Source organism: Pinus tabuliformis, chromosome 4_2 (assembly GCF_031772625.1).
Source record: "Pinus tabuliformis cultivar Carrire ecotype Pingquan chromosome 4_2, CPIR1, whole genome shotgun sequence".
NCBI classification, from domain to species: Eukaryota; Viridiplantae; Streptophyta; class Pinopsida; order Pinales; family Pinaceae; genus Pinus; species Pinus tabuliformis.
In genome coordinates, this window is record NC_142304.1 from 663,998,307 (window position 1) to 664,016,192 (window position 17,886).

Consider the following 17,886-nt stretch of genomic DNA (forward strand, 5'->3'; position numbering starts at 1 on the left):
CCTAAATTTTGACAAAAAACGCCAAAAACAAAATCATCACATAAATTATGTTAAATTTTAATCACATAAATTATACTAGGTTTTAACATTGACAAGATAACCTCTAACCAAATTTTGATATCCTCAGATATTTTCATGTGCAAAGAAACTAAAAATATAAATACTCGGCTATATATGAAACCTCAACTCTTTGATCATGTAACATACAAAGAATGCACATGGGATAGTATTGGTATGTCCTATTTTCTTTCCATTTTGGTGACTTAAAAGGAGGGAGCTAAAACTTTGAAGAATAACTCGTTCATGTTATAATATCATAAACATGTATTGGTTGGACAAAAGTAAGGTGCATTTTACAGTTTTTTTATGAGGAAGATGTGTAATGTTCATGTCTAAGTCAATCCAAATTTAAAAATATAACAAATGTACTAGTTATGAAGGGATAAATCATTGGACATGATTATTCAACCGTCATGACCAAACAATGCCTATTTAGGGACACCATCACGAAGGCATGTAACATCAATTTAGTTTTATTCAATAATAAATAAATATCATACATTCTTCAGTGTATTCATGTTCCTCTATTACATCCCTTACGGAAAAGTTCCCTCCTTACTCTCATAAATAGATCCAATCAAAGCTTAAAATAACACCTCCAAAAATATACCACCATTGCTCCAAGAACACACCAAGTAAGGTGCTCCATACATCCAATAGTAAGAAAAATTGAACACAAGAGAAAGCCTTCATGATCCAAGTATGAATGATAGCCTATAATATGTTTTATTTTAGAAGTAATCCTCTAGTTTTGACACAATCTTGCATTTTCTCATAATCACTTAAGAATTTTGGATTTTCTTCTCCATCATTATGTAACCCCGTCCACTCATGGCACTTTCTAAAAGTATGTAACCTAAGGGTTCTCTCTATAAATTAAGAAATCAACTTACAAGACTTTTTTTAAAAGGATATCGATAAACATGATTAGTTTCCAAAAATAGAAATTACTAAAAGTACAAATTTATAAACATGAAATATTAAGAAATACACCCTTTTGAAAGACCGCCAAATGATTACTCAAAATTGTAATGCATTTACTAAACATAGGAAGTTCTAAAGATATAATTTTCCCAAAGTAACAAATCTCAAAATCAGAAAATACCTTTTTTAAATTGATCTCATTCTTATATACACTCCAAGAATTCCATAGAACACTTGCTCAAAATATAAATTTGATGTGCTCTTAACTGATCTTAAATTAGAAGTAACATCTCTAAACCAACATGAAAAAAAAAAACAAATCTTAAATTGTAAATTATATTACCAAAATGCATGTGCACACATGCACATATAATTTACAACCATGATTTACATGAGGACAATCTAGTGGTAACCAGTTAATTATGTCAAAAACACAATTCATGTTATGACAATATTAACATAGTTTAAATCACATTTTTTGTTCGCCACTAGATTGTGGATTAGTGGTTGATATAGGAAATTGTCTTGCAAAAAATGCAAGTTCAAATCTAGTTGTGAAAATTCGATTACCCGAATCATCATTGCAACAACTAATTAAGTTCCTTCTATTTGTTAATTACTGAACAAAATATTTATTGTTTCCTGGAGTAAACATTGAAACTAATACACTACAGTCTTCACCAATTAAATTATAAGCGAAACAAGAAACTAAGCAAGAAAGAAATACACAACACATTACACCGTTATTTTTGGACAAATGTCCCTGGAAAAAAACCCAGTGTGGAAAAATCGGTGCAACAGCTAAGGGTTTGTATTATTAAGTAGTAGTAATTCTGAGAAAAAATCATTGGATGCCCAACTGGCTATCCGATACAGAGAGAAACTGGGCAAAACAATTAGTGAGATGATCTCACCCTATCACTGGAAGAACCGGCTCTGATCTCGCTGGAAATGAGCCTCTGTGTCCCTTCTGCATCAGCCTCTGTGCAGAACTGCGTCAACCCCACGCAATCTCTGCGTCACCTTTGTTAGGACTGTGGTGCCCCTCCTTCTGATCCTCTACTATCTAGAAACTTCAGCTCTTAGCCTCTCGGTCTCACACCCCGACTCCCAAGTTTTGAAATTTGATTTCCTCAACATGAATTTGATCCCCCTCTCAGGCTCTATGCTGCCACAGTGTAGCTTTGTGTGGCCCAACGTCAGCGTCTCTGGATGACGTTCTTCCCTCTCTACCTTGTACTCTCCGACCCAAGAAAACTTCCCTCCGGATACTATCCATGCCCCTCACTATAAAAAATCACTTTGAATCCCTCTTTTGGCCACTATTATGCTTCATAAATTCGATCTTCTGATCTCCACTCGATGTGTTTTCCAAAAGCCCATCAAGCCTCCTCTTATAATCCATTTATTGAGAACCAACAACCGAGATTAGATTCTAACCAATGGCTCAGATCATTTTGGCTTGATCCTTGTCTTCTTCTAGAAGTTTCACCCACAGTTAGATTAATACCCTTTAATTATTTTAATTCCCTAAATTTAGACTTAGACCTCCATTAAAAATAATTAATTATTTTAATAAAACTGTCTCCGAGTGGAATTTCCCAAAACGATTTATGGGTATTGTGGAATACATGTGTCTTAGTCTCTCTACAAATTTTGATGATAAGATCACATCCAATGCTACCAGAAATCAACACTCCCTCTTAGCGAAGAATGTGCTCTAGTAATGCAACCTGCTGAAGCATCACCCTTCTCTGTAACATCTCCCTCTGTTTTGCTGATGTCTGACATCTCTGCCCATCAACTACTGCGCAAATGTTGCATCTGTACTACTACTAGCCCGACCAATGCCAACACTGCATCTGTACTGCAACTCCCTCTCAAATTCTTCATATGTGTTGTTGTTGGCACTGCCACTGCGAACACTGCATCTGCACAGCAACCTTCTCCAACTGTTGTTGCTACTGCATCAACGACGGAAAAGCATCCAAAAATACTAAACAGGTGTTCAGTATGATCCACCTCGTTGATGGAGTTCTGACTGCTACTAGCCTCTGTGTTGACCCTTCGAAGCCTTTGCGCTGCTGCTAACCTTTGCTATGTGCCAACTACACTGTTGCCAACTCTAACTTTGTGTTGCTTAGTCTCTGGCGCTCCTAGCCACTGCAACTGTCACTCAGACTCTCCTCTGCATCAATTGACCCGGTCCATCCTGCTACTTCTAATCTGGGCTCCCGTAGCAAGGTATTGATCTAAGAGGTGGACTCCTCAAGGGTCTTTCCCATCTGCAGTTCTGTCGAACTACAATTCTATATCTCCCCACATTTGGGCAATCATGGCAAACTCCTCCTCCTCGATCTGTGCGGATGCAACCTTCTGATCATGCTTCTTGTCCTTGTCCTTCTTCTTGAGAGGACAATGTGTAGTGTAGTGACCAAGTTCACCACACCAGAAGCACTTGATCTTCGAAACATCTTTCTTCTTCTTCCACTGCTCTGATTGCCCCTTAGATGTGAGGGCTGCATTTTCATCCTCCTTCTTTGGCTTTGTCCCACTGCTGCTACTGCTACTGTCAAGTTTGCACTTTACTAAGTCTCTCCTCATCTCTTCCTGCTAAAGAGCGACCCACATCCCTTCCCAATCTGGCAATCTTTCTCTACCCAGGATGCTCTGGACAAACACTTTCCATTCTTCTAAGAATGAATTTAGAGTCAGCCTCACCATCTCGGTAGGCTGAGGTGTTAACCCCACAACTGCCAACTCGTCTCGGGTTTCCTAAAGCTTTGCAAGGAACGAATCAATGCGTTCCCCCTTCTACATCTTCGTGGATCTCGTCTTCTGCTCCAAGTACATCTTTCGTTGCTCGGAAGATCCCTGATACAGCATGGACAAGGCATCCCACATCTCCTTGGCAGTGCCTTTGCCTGAGATGTGACATACTACATGATCTTTCACTCCATTGAGGATCATCCACTTGGCCTTCGCCATCTCTTCCTTATACTTTTTGAGCAAATCTAGATCCGCAAGCTCAACTACCACACTGTCGATATAGGTCTTGAGAAAATGTTCATCTAGAAGGCATGACATCCTCGCTTTCTAGATCACATAGTTGGATGCACCATCCAACAGATCCTGACCCCACAACCCATTTGTTTCCATCTCTGCCAACGAGTTGTCGAACTACCTCACCTCTCTTCTCCGCAGCCTTGAGTTGGCTTATGCACTCCCGGTTGGAGTTAGTAGATCTGCTCCTCTCTGTTGTTGCTCGGCACTTGAGAAATCAGACTTCTTGGTTGGAAGTCCTCTGAGGAAGAATTCCCTCAACAATGTCTCCCTTCTTCCTTCTGACAATTTTCTACCCCAGCAACTGCTGCAAAAAACTGCATCACACAAGAAAACTGCCTCTTCGTTGAAGTTGTTGTGTTGCTCCCTCTCACACTGGCAAACTTCAATCTAGAAGTCTTACCTCTATGTCAACTCGCTCAGAGAGAGACCATCCTCGAAAATCTTTGCCCTCCTAGCTTGGACTACGCAATCCCTCTGGGGATTCGATTTGCTGCCTACACAACACTTTGACCCTCCTCTTCAGCGTTGGGTTCTTCTGGCTCTACTCTCTTACTTCACCTACAGCTCTGATACCATGTGAAAATTTGATTACCCGAATCACCACTGCAATAACTGATTAAGTTCCTTCTATTTGTTAATTACTGAACAAATTATTTATTGTTTCCTACAGTAAACACCGAAACTAATACACTACAGTCTTCACCAATTAAATTATAAGCGGAAACAAGAAACTAAGAAAGAAAGAAATACACAACACATTACATCGTTATTTTTGACAAATGTCCCCAGAAAAAACCCAGTGTGGGAAAACCGGTGTAGCAACTGAGGGTGTGTTTTATTAAGCAGTAGTAATTTTGAATACAATTCATTGGATGCCCAACTGGCTATCCGATACAGAGATAAATTGGGCAAAACAAATAGTGAGATGATCTCACCCTGTCACTGGAAAAATCAGCGCTAATCTCACTGGAAATGAGCCTTTGTGTCCCTTATGCGTCAGCCTTTGCACAAAACTGTGTCAACCCCATGCAGTCTCTGCGTCACCTCTACTAGGACTGTGTTGCCCCTCTTTCTGATCCTCTACTGGCTAGAAACTTCAGCTCTTAGCCTCCCGGTCTCACACCTCGACTTCCGTCTTCTGAAACTTGATTTCCTTAGCAAGAATTTGATCTCCCTCTCAAGCTATGCGTTGCCACAGCATAGCTCTGCGTGACCCAGTGTCAGCCTCTCTGGACGTTGTTCTGCCCTCTCTTCCTTATACTCTCCATCCCAAGAAAACTTCCCTCGTGATACTATCCCTGCCTCTCACTGCAAAAGATCACTTCAAATTCCTCTTCCGACAACTGTTGTGCTTCAGAAATTCGATCTTTTGATCTCCACTCAATGTGTTTTCCAAATGCCCATCAAGCCTCCTCTTATAATCCTTCTAATGAGAACTAGCAACCCGAATTAGATTATAATCAATGGCTCAGATGATTTTGGCTTGACCCTCATCTTCTTCTAGAAGTTTCACCCACAGTTAGATTAATACCCTTTAATTATTATAATTCCCTGAGTTTAGATTTAGACCTCCATTGAAAATAATTAATTATTTTAATAAAACTGTCTCCAAGTGGAATTTCCCAAAACGATATTTGGGTATTGTGGAATACACGTGTCCTAGCCTTTGCAAATTTTGAGGCTAAGAGCACATTCGATGCTACCAGAAATCAACACTAGTGGGTGTAGAGCACTTATGTTTGTGTGAAAGAAGTTAAATATGTCAAAAAGACAATACATGTTAAAACAATATTAACATAGTTTAACTCGCATTTTTTTCTTCATCAAGTTGTGATTTAGTGGTTGGTATGGGACACAACGATGCAATTAATGATACTTTATCCTTTTAACATTTTACCCTCTATGTGTTTTAGTACTTCTATGATACACTTTATAATTTCATTGTTGATATAGCATTGAATTATTACATACTACCTTCACTCATGGAAAAATGCTTATATCCAATTTCTAAAGAGTACTTTCACCTGCAATTGGTTAAACTTAATGAAGTTTCTCTCTTGTGGGAGCATGAATGTTAAAAAACAGTTGCTAAATAATTAAGAGACATTGAACATAATCAAACACAATTGTTTAGTGGTATAGATGTTGTTATCTTAGGAAAAATCTAGATAAATTTCCTCATCTTAGATGATATTTCATGCCTCCTAATTGTGAGTCACATTTTCCAACACATCTATGGCAAGATAATTTGAAACAATTTAAATTCATACAAGCAATGAAGTAATTAGATAAAACAAAATGCTTTATAGAAATATTGAATAGGTTTAGAACAAATCATCTTCACAAACATGCCCTATAATACTTCTTGTAAAACCATACTTTTCATTTCTATAAAGTAATTAGATAAAACAAAATTCTTTATAGAAATATTGAATAGGTTTAGAACAAATTGTCTTCACAAACATGCCCTATAATGCTTCTTGTAGAACTATACTTTTCATTTCTATATTATAAAATAAAATATATATTGAATAGGTTTAGAACAAATCATCTCCACAAACATACCCTATAATGCTTCTTGTAGAACCATACTTTTCATTTCTATATTATAGATATAGAAAACCACAATAACCAAATACTCAAACAATCTAAATTACAATTTTTTATATTTAAAATCATAGCCATTTGTTCCGCTATGCTGGTAAATATTGAACTTGACATATAAGTCCAAAACCACATTAGGATTGGCATAAAAATTTGTACCTCAAGACATATGTCTATAGAAACATGCGAAAGGAAACATTAAAAAGAAGGATGCTTTGTGATGGATAAGATTGGTAATAAAATTAAAATCATATGGTTTATTAAAAGTAGTTCTTAATTCAAATCGAATGGACATACAAATAGTATATGTAAAAACAATACATCATGCCTGGGAATTAACAATGGAATAATCATTTTTAATGTTAGTAGTAAAATTAACATGGTTGAGGGTATAAAATGTCAATAAGAATTAAAAAAATTGATGATATTACTTTCTCAAATTATTAACCATACAAAATTTACTATCAGCCTAAAAGGTGAAGAAGAAATGGCATACTTAAAAACAAATTCATGGTAGAAACCACACTCCAAAGTTTTAATATTTCAATGTTACTAATAGAACCAACATGGTTGAGTGTACATGATGTTGATGAGAATTAAGATGATTGATAGATTTTTATTTGTTCACATTACTAATTGTACAAAATTTCAAAATTAACTTAAAATTTGAAAAAAAATAACAATGCCAAAAACAAAATAATCACATAAATTAGGTTAAATTTTAATCACATAAATTATACTAGGTTTTAACATTGACAAAATAGCCTCTGACCAAATTTTGATATCCTCAACATTTTCATGTACAAGAAACTCAAAATATACTCAGCTATATATGAAACCTTAACTCTTTGATCATGTTACATACAAAGAATGCACATGGGATAGCATTGGTATATCCTATTTTTTTTACATTTTGGTGACTTAAAAGGAAGGAGCTGAAACTTTGAAGAATAACTCGTTCATGTTATAATATCATAAACCTGTATTGGTTGGACAGAAGTAAGGTGCATTTTACAGTTATTTTATGAGGAAAATGTGTAATGTTCATACCTAAGTCAATCTATTATAATTATTTTTTTTTAATTTAAAAATATAACAAATCTAATATACACCTTTATGTTTGATGTCCATATAAAAAAAAAAAAAAACATAGTACTTGATAGTTTAAGAAAAGAATATTGAATATCTATTAATATATATAGATACAACAACACAAATAAGGAAAATTTTAACATTTTTTTTCAATTTGATTTACACTGAATTTGGCATTCATTTATACATTTATAGGAGATTTCAACAATGGTTTGTCTTTGTAAAGCACTCTTCTCAAGCAACTTAAAAAGAATGTGTGCATATAATCCATTTTGCAATGTGCCCAGATTCAAAGATCACCCAACTACGATCCATATTATGTTTATGGAATCAATTTGGACAAATACTAGTACACACTGATACGTGCATGAGAAGAGACAATTAATGTGGTACTTTTCATCATAACATGATCAGTTCTGTTCGTGCTGCTAACTTGAAGTCCTATAGAGTTCTCTCTCACTTTTTAACCGAAAGAGATATCGAGTATCAAAATTTCAGAGAAAAAATCACTTGAATTTGGTCTTAACCTTCAGAGCTTTCAAATTCTACGAAGACATACTCTTTACTGATTCAAAATCTATATAAAGACTTCATTTACTTCAAAGCAATATGAAATACTGGGAAGAAGCATTTCCTTCGGCCACTGGAACCTTGCTCTCACCTCAGCACCTTCAACATTGTCATATAACAATCTACTTGTATGCTGAATAGGTTTCAAAGGATCTTAAGCTAGAGGTTACAGAAATCTACTATTTTTATTAAACAAGGTGCTTCGTAGGTTGATTAAGTCAAGGCAGATACTTTTGATCATATTTGACCAAGACTTCGTATAGATTTATGAAGATCATTAAGGCAAAACAGAAGGGGTCGGTATATATATCAAGCAGTTTTCTGAAAACAATCGAAGATAATTTTTCCTCACCATTGCACTCGTCAAAAATCAAGCAAGACACAGTACAGCAGGATACATGACAAGAAATCTTGTGTGAAATGAAGGTACTGCCATCTGTTTATCTCGTTTAGAGCACACATAAATTCCAATGTGGAGAATGTGTCTGAATGTTTCATAAGATAGTAATCTCTCAAGAGTAATAAGACAAAGCATGGTAACGCTGGACAAATTCTTCTGGGGTAAATACCGTGTGATCTCCTCTTTTGCTGTGAAGCTTGTTATACTTTCAGAGAAAATTAGGGAAATAAATATAACCAGCATAAATCCATCGTACCACAAACTTGTCCTTAAATTATTAATCCAAAGTTATTAAATATAATAATATTGACATTAGATTTAATAATAATAATAATATTAATAGTCATCTTTTAAGATTAATATTAGATTTAATGATGTTTTTTACATGGCATGATAACAAAATTTATAATAAAACAACATCAAATTAATATTTTCAAACATTACAATTTTTTGTCTTTAAAGATTTTAATACATTTATAGGATATATTAAAATCTTGCTCTAGACTCAAAACGTTTGGATTCAAATCTGAACTCCAATAATCAATTATTAAAAGATTTTGGAGCATGATTTTCGATTTTGTGTTGAATTGTATTGTAGTTTTTTTAATCTATACGGTTATTTTCATTTTTTGTTTTGAGCCGACATTAAATTTTTTATTATTATTTTATTAGAGACGTGACATACTTACACATACCCTCATACTGGATTGTAGAATGTGTCTCTCGGTGCAATAAACACACACATAGCAACAAGACATTCAAACCATGTACACCATGAATTACCCTGGAAAATCTCAACTGGGGAAAAACCAGCCAACAATAGATCTATTATTGTCCTTGGCTAAAAGCCTAAAACACAGCCACGCTGGCCAACAACCTGAGTTTTCACCATTCAACTCTGGCTCAATACAATGTAGAATCCTTATGTTTTCTAATGGCTTCAACTACATGTAATACCATGAGTCACGAATACCAGGTACTGAAAACCACAACTGTTAACCATAACTATTGACACAACCTCAACTCCACCATCTGGTCAAGTTTCTCTAACAAAGCTAATCATTTTCCATGCATGTCCAAATTATTTCTGCACTTAGTATTCAGCAGAGAGAGGATGAATGACTGTTGGGTTGGGGCATAAACTTTGGAAGCGACAATGGCATAATATTTTTTCTGCTTTTGATGAGCTGTCTAAATCCTAAGATTGCTATTCCTCAATGGAGCATGTTGGAGGGGCTTTGCCTCCCAAGGTTCTGTCAAAACTAAGTTCCCAAGAGAACTTTCATTTCTGGAATTCTGCTCTCCTGAAAGACCCCAGTCTTCCTAGCACGTACTTTGTTCCATTTTGTTCACATACTTTACCCCATTTTGCTCCAGCGCGAGGATGTCTCCCAGTCCAGATCAAGCCCATCACCAAATTTTTCTCTCCAGCTTCAAATGTCAGGAGAGCTTCAGTTGACTGTTCTCAGGTCCCTCCCACAATTACCCAAGGGGATCCTCTCAATCCCGAGTATTCACAATTACCCAACGGGGTCCTCTCAGTCCCGGGCATTCACCAGAGGACATTATCAGGCATTGATTGGTACATTCACAGTTATTGCTAATGACAGGAATGGTTGTTTTTCCAACTGTATATCTATTCCCACCTTTAGTAGAGAGTGGGGTTTCTTTCTGTTAGGGTTTACGCTCTTAGATTACCTGTAATTTTTACTTTCATTTATTGTCCTTTTTTTTACACTCAGTAGTTGCCTTGACACTCTCACATTACTATAACTATTGTAATTTGATGTGCTCTCTAATACTGTCAACCTATTTTGATCAGTGTTGCACACATCGCGATAAAATCGCGATAAAATCGGAAAATCGCGATTTTTTAAATTTGCCGATTCAAAGCGCGATTTTTATCGAAAAAATCGCCAATTTTTTTTTATAGCGATTTTTATCGAAAAAATCGCGATTTTTTGAAAAAATCGCGATTTTTTCGATAAAATCGCGATTTTTTCGGTTAAAATCGCGGAGGGCGCGGGCAGCGGGGTTTTATATGGAAAAAACGATTTTTTTTTTATTCATTCAGCAGTCCGCCGCGGAGGAGAAGGAGAAGAAGGGAGGGAGAGGGTTGCCGTCGGTTGTGGGAGCGAATCGAAGCGATTTTAGGAGGAATCCAAGCCAAGATCGCCAATTTGTCCATAAACCAGGTATGTAGATTAATTTTTTTTTGTTTTGGTTCAATAAAAACTTTGTTTTTCATTGTTTTTAAAGAATTTTTGGAAATTTTTCATTGATTTGGGATGGGTTATTTGTTATGACTATGAGAACCAATTTTTGATTTTTATTCTCATTTTCTTTAAACATTGTTTATTTTTTTTTGATTTTTCATTGTTTTTTGGCATTTGGTTGGGTGACTTGGGTTTAGAAATTGGGATTTTGGAAATAATTAGCTTGTAATTTTGCAAATGCTAAATTGTAATTTGTATTTACTATTATCATTTATGTAATCCTAAATTCCTATTTCCTAATCCTTATTTTTCCATAGGTTTGCAAATTCAAAATTCAAAAACAAACATGCCAAGGAAATTGGATCCTTTCTGGGAATATGGTGACCCTAAAACTCCGAATGATAGACAAAACTTGTATTGCAAGTTGTGTGGAAAGGAAATATTCGGGGGGATATACAGGTTGAAGTTCCACCTTGCACAAATCCCTGGACGTGATGTGGGGCCCTGTCTAAAGACAAATGCTGAAATTATCCAAAAAGCCATGAGAGCATTGGGAGAATTAGAGCACACTAGAGACGCCAAAGAAGAACTCAAAAGGCAACTAAAAAGGTCAGCTGAAGGAAGTGGGCCAAGTGGCACAGGTTCTACTGCAGCGTCAGTCAATCCGTTTGCTGCATCATCATATTTTGTTCCTCGAACCACACCTGGTTCACAACCAACTATCGGTTCAATGATGAAAAGAACTGAAAAAGAAAAAGCTGACAAGTTGATGACAAAATTTCTCCTCTGGAGTGATATTCCTTTCAGCATTATAAGGAATAATCCATTTTTCCAACCTACTCTTGATGCTGTTGCCAGTGTTGGCCCGGGGTACAAACTCCCTTCTCTTCATGATTTCAGAGGCCGGCTTCTTCAAGATGAAAAGCGTGACTGCACCCAAAGATTGGAGGATTTTAGGGCATCATGGGCACAAACAGGATGCACTGTTATGTCAGATGGTTGGACTGACCAAAAGGGGAGAACCCTTATAAACTTCTTGGTTAGTTGTCCCTTGGGGACTATGTTTATCAAATCTGTTGATGCAACTCATCAAATCAAAGATGCAAAAAATTTATGTGATTTGCTGGATGTGTTTATTTTGGAGGTGGGTGCAGAAAATGTTGTCCAAGTCATAACGGACAACGCTGCAAATTATGTTGCTGCTGGTAGAATGCTTATGGACAGGCATCCTACTTTATTTTGGACACCTTGTGCTGCCCATTGTATTGATTTGATGTTAGAGGACATAGGGAAAATTCCCTTTGTCAAAGAGGCTGTTGACTCATCAAAAACCATCACAAAATTTATTTACAATCACACATCTGTGCTTAGCTTGATGAGAAAATGCACCAACAACAAAGAGTTGGTGCGCCCCGCCATTACACGGTTTGCGACGAGTTTCATATCTCTTCAATCCCTCTTGAATTCTATGTGGGATTTGAAGAGAATGTTTGTTTCAGAGGAGTGGCGTTCTTCGCCAATGAGCCGCAAACCAGAAGGAGAGGCCGTCTGCAGACTTGTTTCATACCAAGAAGACTTCTGGGCGGGAGTGCAGGAGGTGTGCGCTGTCACTGAACCTTTGGTAAAGGTTCTTCGGTTGGTAGATGGTGAGAAGCCCGCAATGGGCTATTTGTATGAAGCCATGGACAGGGCCAAAGAAGCCATTCGGTCCTACTATGATGACAAGGGAGATGATGGGTTCCAGAGACAACTCCTTCTATGGAAGGTCATTGATGAGCGATGGAACAACACACTCCATCGTCCCATTCATGCTGCTGGGCTTTTCCTGAACCCTGCATTTTCTTATGCATGTGGGTTTAATTTTGATGTTGAGGTCGTGGAAGGATTATTAACCTGTGTCCAGAAGATGGTGAGATCTTCAGAAGAACGTATGGAGATCTCTAGACAAATTGAGCAATATAAGTTGTCAGGTGGCTTATTTGGCTTTGATATGGCTGTCATTGATAGGACGGTTAAAATGCCAGGTATTTTTTAGTTTGTAGTATGTACTTTGTAACTTTGTTTCAAATTTCATTGTTTCTTCAAATTCCATTTTTTTCTTATGTTTATTTAAAATTTTATTTGTAATTTTGTTGTAGACGCATGGTGGAAGATGTATGGTGGCAGAGTACCCCTTTTGCAAAATCTTGCCATACGCATCCTCAGCCAAACATGCAGCTCCTCGGGATGTGAGCGCAATTGGAGTGTATTTGAAAAAATACACAACAAGAAGCGCAATAGGTTAACACTTAAACGTTTAAAATATTGCAAATTTCCAAATAAATTTTTGAATTCATTAAAGTTTTAAACAATATTTTTTTTATAATATTAATTATTAATTATTAATTTATTATTTCATGAACTTTGTACAGGTTGGAGTCCCATAGACTTAATGACATGGTCTATGTCTACTACAATCTTCGATTGTGGGTGAAACAACTAGAGAAGACACCTGATACGGAAGCCATCTCATTGGATGGGATTGACACCACTGCTGAATGGAGGGTTGAGACCGAGAGGCCTCTCATGGATCCCACTGAGGATTGGTTAGTGCAGGATGAGGGGGAGGAGGAGGGGGAGGAGGAGGGGGAGGAGGAGCAGGAGGAGGAGCAGGAGCAGGAGCAGGGGGAGGAGGAGTTGGAGGAGCAGGAGGAGGAGGTGACACCGCCTACCCGGGCTACCCGGGCTACCACTACCACCAGTAGAGGACGTGGTCTCCGTCCACCTCAGCCTCCTATAGCTGCTACTACTAGTTCTTCAGCTTCTAGAGCACGTCAGACTCCACTGCCATTTCCACCACCACAGGCACCAGCTTCTACATCTAGAGGGAAAGAGAAAGTTGTGCCATTTTCTCGCAAGAGGGGCAGAGGAAATCAATAGGATTAGACTTTCATTTTATTGTATATGACATTATGACATGATGAGATACATTATCATATTTTTTGTTGATATTTTGAGGCTGAGTTGGACTTGGGACTCAGGACTTACTATTCAGGACATGATTCAATGTTATGTGTGATTTTAGCGCTAGAAATGATATTAAACATCTTATATATTAGTTTTTTTATCATATTTATGTGTCAATGTATTTATTTTATGTTGTAGATGGTTTAGATATTAAAAAAATTGAAAAAAATTGAAAAAAAATGAATATTTTTGTGCCAAACGATTTTTTCCCGCTTTTTTCCGATTTTTTCCCGATTTTAACGATTTTTTCCGCTTTTTTCCCGGCGCCGATTAAATCCCGATCGCGATGTGTGCAACATTGATTTTGATCGCTCGTAAATATAAATAAAATTATCTTACCCCATGTATATGTGCAAGTCTCTGACTATATTCATACATGGCTTATTTTGGATCTGAGGCAGTGTACACTCAGAGCTTTGTTGCATGCCAAATGGTTTTCAAAATGGGCTAATGCTCCACATGGACTCTTGCCTCAGCTGCGCTGCAACCACGTAAACATTTCTCTTTGTTCCTGAATGGCAGGTTTTTTGAGGATTTTCTGTAGGGAACTCCCCAGAGGACATTATCAGGCATTGATTAGTACATTCACAGTTATTGCTAATGACAGGAATGGTTGTTTTTCCAACTGTATATCTATTCCCACCTTTAGTAGAGAGTGGGGTTTCTTTCTGTTAGGGTTTACGCTCTTAGATTACCTGTAATTTTTACTTTCATTTATTGTCCTTTTTTTTACACTCAGTAGTTGCCTTGACACTCTCACATTACTATAACTATTGTAATTTGATGTGCTCTCTAATACTGTCAACCTATTTTGATCGCTCGTAAATATAAATAAAATTATCTTACCCCATGTATATGTGCAAGTCTCTGACTATATTCATACATGGCTTATTTTGGATCTGAGGCAGTGTACACTCAGAGCTTTGTTGCATGCCAAATGGTTTTCAAAATGGGCTAATGCTCCACATGGACTCTTGCCTCAGCTGCGCTGCAACCACATAAACATTTCTCTTTGTTCCTGAATGGCAGGTTTTTTGAGGATTTTCTGTAGGGAACTCCCCAGATTCTAAAGCACTTCTAGAAATAATGCTCTGTAGAAAAGGCTCAGATCTCAAATTCGGAGGAGGATCATTGCTTAATGTTTGAATCATTCCTCTCTTGTTAAAACAGCATTGCGAGTGTTCCATGAACAAATTTATTGCCTGCTTGTGTTAGAAATAAAAAACAGTACTAGAGAAATAATGATAGAAATCATACATAGCAACAATATCACGCATAAACCATGCACACCATTTACCCTAGAAAACCCCAATTGTGGAAAAACTAGTTTAGTAATAGAATAATTAATATCTTCCGACTTAAATGTAGTCATGCCTTGACTTAAAAGCAGCCCAGCTAGCCAACATCATGGCCTGGCCAAGTGAGCCCTCCTCTCAACTCAAGCATATTACAATCGATAATCCCCAAGCCTTTTAAAGGCTTCATTGCATGTAATCCATGGGTTCTAATCTATGTTGCACGGGTTCCCGCACCCGGGGGTGGGGTTCTCGAACCCGTCCCGGGTTCCCGCACCCAAGTACTGGATTCGGGTACGGGTTCTTCCCAGAAGAACCGGGTTCTTCCATGAAGAACCGGGTTCTTCCATGAAGAACCGGGTTCTTCAAAAAAAAAAATTGGGTTCTTTTCCTTTAATGGGTTCTTGGATTCTTGGGTTCTTCGGGTTCTTCGGGTTGGGTTCTTTGGGTTCTTTTAAAGGCTTGCCAGAATGAATGTCACAATTTCTTGTTGTTTCGGACTGTCTGCAACATGAGCCACAACTGTCAGTCCACTTTTATACACTCAATTTGCCTCCTACAGCTGCGGCATAGTCCCTCCTCCTTGTTGTTGTCAAACGCTGAGCTGTAGGGCTTGATTCATGCCACTGTTTACACAAAACAGCTCACTGTTCACTAAGGAACAGACCTCGGCCTCCCTATGCAGACTCCTGTACCCAACCGAAGCCCTAAACAAAGATGACAATGCCACAAACTTACCTCTACTCAGCCCAGACTTGTTAAATTTTTAATTTTTTATACTATATACTATAATATGAGAAGTATACGTTTCAGTTCTTTTAACCTGAAATAGTTGCAATTAGATTAATAAAGCGTAGAAAATCTTCATCTTTTTTTGCATTAATGAATGGCATTACATAAATGCATTCATACACTGAATATAGCTCTGTGCTATTCTTTACAATATAAACCGTTCAGTGAGAATGTATTTCAACTCAATCATCTACACAACATTCAAGCCAGTTCATTATCTACCCTCTAACAATGGTGTTGCTTGCCCTTGCAATGTAATTTCACCATGGATCAACAAAATCCAATTAAATGGTTCAGAATTTGTTCAGGAAAAAGTAAAACAGTTCATAGTATATATATTTTAATTTTTGAAAAATTGAATCATTACATTAACATATAAATTCTGTGGTTTTTTTTAAGGCTTGTGGCTACATTAAAGTATAAATTATGGCTGCTGGCAGCATATATTTCACTGCTGTCCCACCAAACACACAAGGCAGCCCAATAAAATAAAGTTTAAAATGTTGAGTCTTTGAGAACTCAGAATACTTTAGGATTTTTGAGCGTACTCCTGAGTTTGTAGGAAACTTGGCTAGTGTATCTCAGTCAGCTGTGTGTGACAAAATCTGTCCCATACCATGATTCATGTTAATATGTAAACAATGAACAATTTTTTGGTGATAAATTTTGAAATTTCAATGTCAATGTTGAATGTTCAATGATATGCATGTTTAAATGATTATCATTAAAGTTTTCTTGTTTAAAGTTGAAAAAATATACAACAGGCCACCAAAATCTTGTGTCTGAAACCACCATTGTGGACCTAACAACTTTGAATCTTTCACCCACTCAAGTTTACCCTAACATTCCCTACTTTAAAGTTTGGCTAGAGAAATACGCATACACTCCTCCCCAATCACCTAGGTATACTTGACTGGAGAAATCCATGTGCTCTTCTCCCCAATCACCTAGGTATACTTCAAGACTTTTCCAACAAGGGTACGCATACCTAACTAGGTCTTATAGTCATGTGCCCATATACATGTAATTTACAAATTTCGTCTCCAAAGTAATTTTTTCTTTTGTTATTGTTGTCTGGCACTTATATATTGCTATTGTCTCATGACTACACACCTACTCACACCAAGTGCTCTCCTCACCAGCTCTCACTTTTGTGGTTGCATCTCACCTTACTGGACCTCTATTTCTTCTCAACAAGCTTCTCGTATTCTGGTCAAATCCTAATTGAGCTTCTCTATGTTAGTTTCAGCCTCAATACAGAATGTCGTCGCATTTGCAACCATCACCTCCTTCAACAGGGCGTGATCCCTTGGCTCCGATACCACTATTAGAAATAAAAAACAATACTATAACAACAACACCACACATAAACCATGCACGCCATGATTTACCTTGGAAAACCCCAACCAGGGAAAAACCACCCTAATAATAGATCTATTATTATCTTATAGCTTAAGCACAACCATACCTTGACTTAGCAAACAAGCCAACCAACCTCATGACCCAGCCAAGTGAGCCCTTTGTTCAACTCAAGCACATTACAATGGAGAATCCTCAAGCCTTTTAAAGGCTTCATCACATGTAATCCACGGGCTCTAATACCACAAGGCACCAAAACCATATGCTTGAAAACACCACTATTGACCTACCAACTTTGACCCTTTCACCAAGTTTACCCTAACAGCTTGCAAGCCTTATCTTTCCCATGGAAAGCTTGTAACTACCAGCAAGAGTTGCTCAGATGGGTGTTCCATGGAGCAATGATAAAAGCAACATAATAAGGCAAGATATTTTGCCATAGTGGGTTCTAGAGTTGAAATCTAAAGGGAGTTTGAGGGAAAGGGTTAGATCAACGAATGAG

The 17,886-nt window shown here is 37.2% G+C and overlaps 1 protein-coding gene across 1 annotated transcript; it reads left to right on the plus strand.

Annotated features, from left to right (window-relative positions):
• The first annotated feature begins 11,107 nt into the window (after window positions 1-11,107).
• LOC149171161 (uncharacterized) lies at window positions 11,108-13,528 on the plus strand. The gene is made up of 2 exons (XM_089427448.1): window positions 11,108-13,212; window positions 13,344-13,528. Exon 1 carries the CDS (start codon window positions 11,279-11,281, stop codon window positions 12,965-12,967), a length of 1,689 nt encoding a protein of 562 aa, XP_089283574.1. The 5' UTR covers window positions 11,108-11,278; the 3' UTR covers window positions 12,968-13,212; window positions 13,344-13,528.
• Window positions 13,529-17,886: the final 4,358 nt, after the last annotated feature.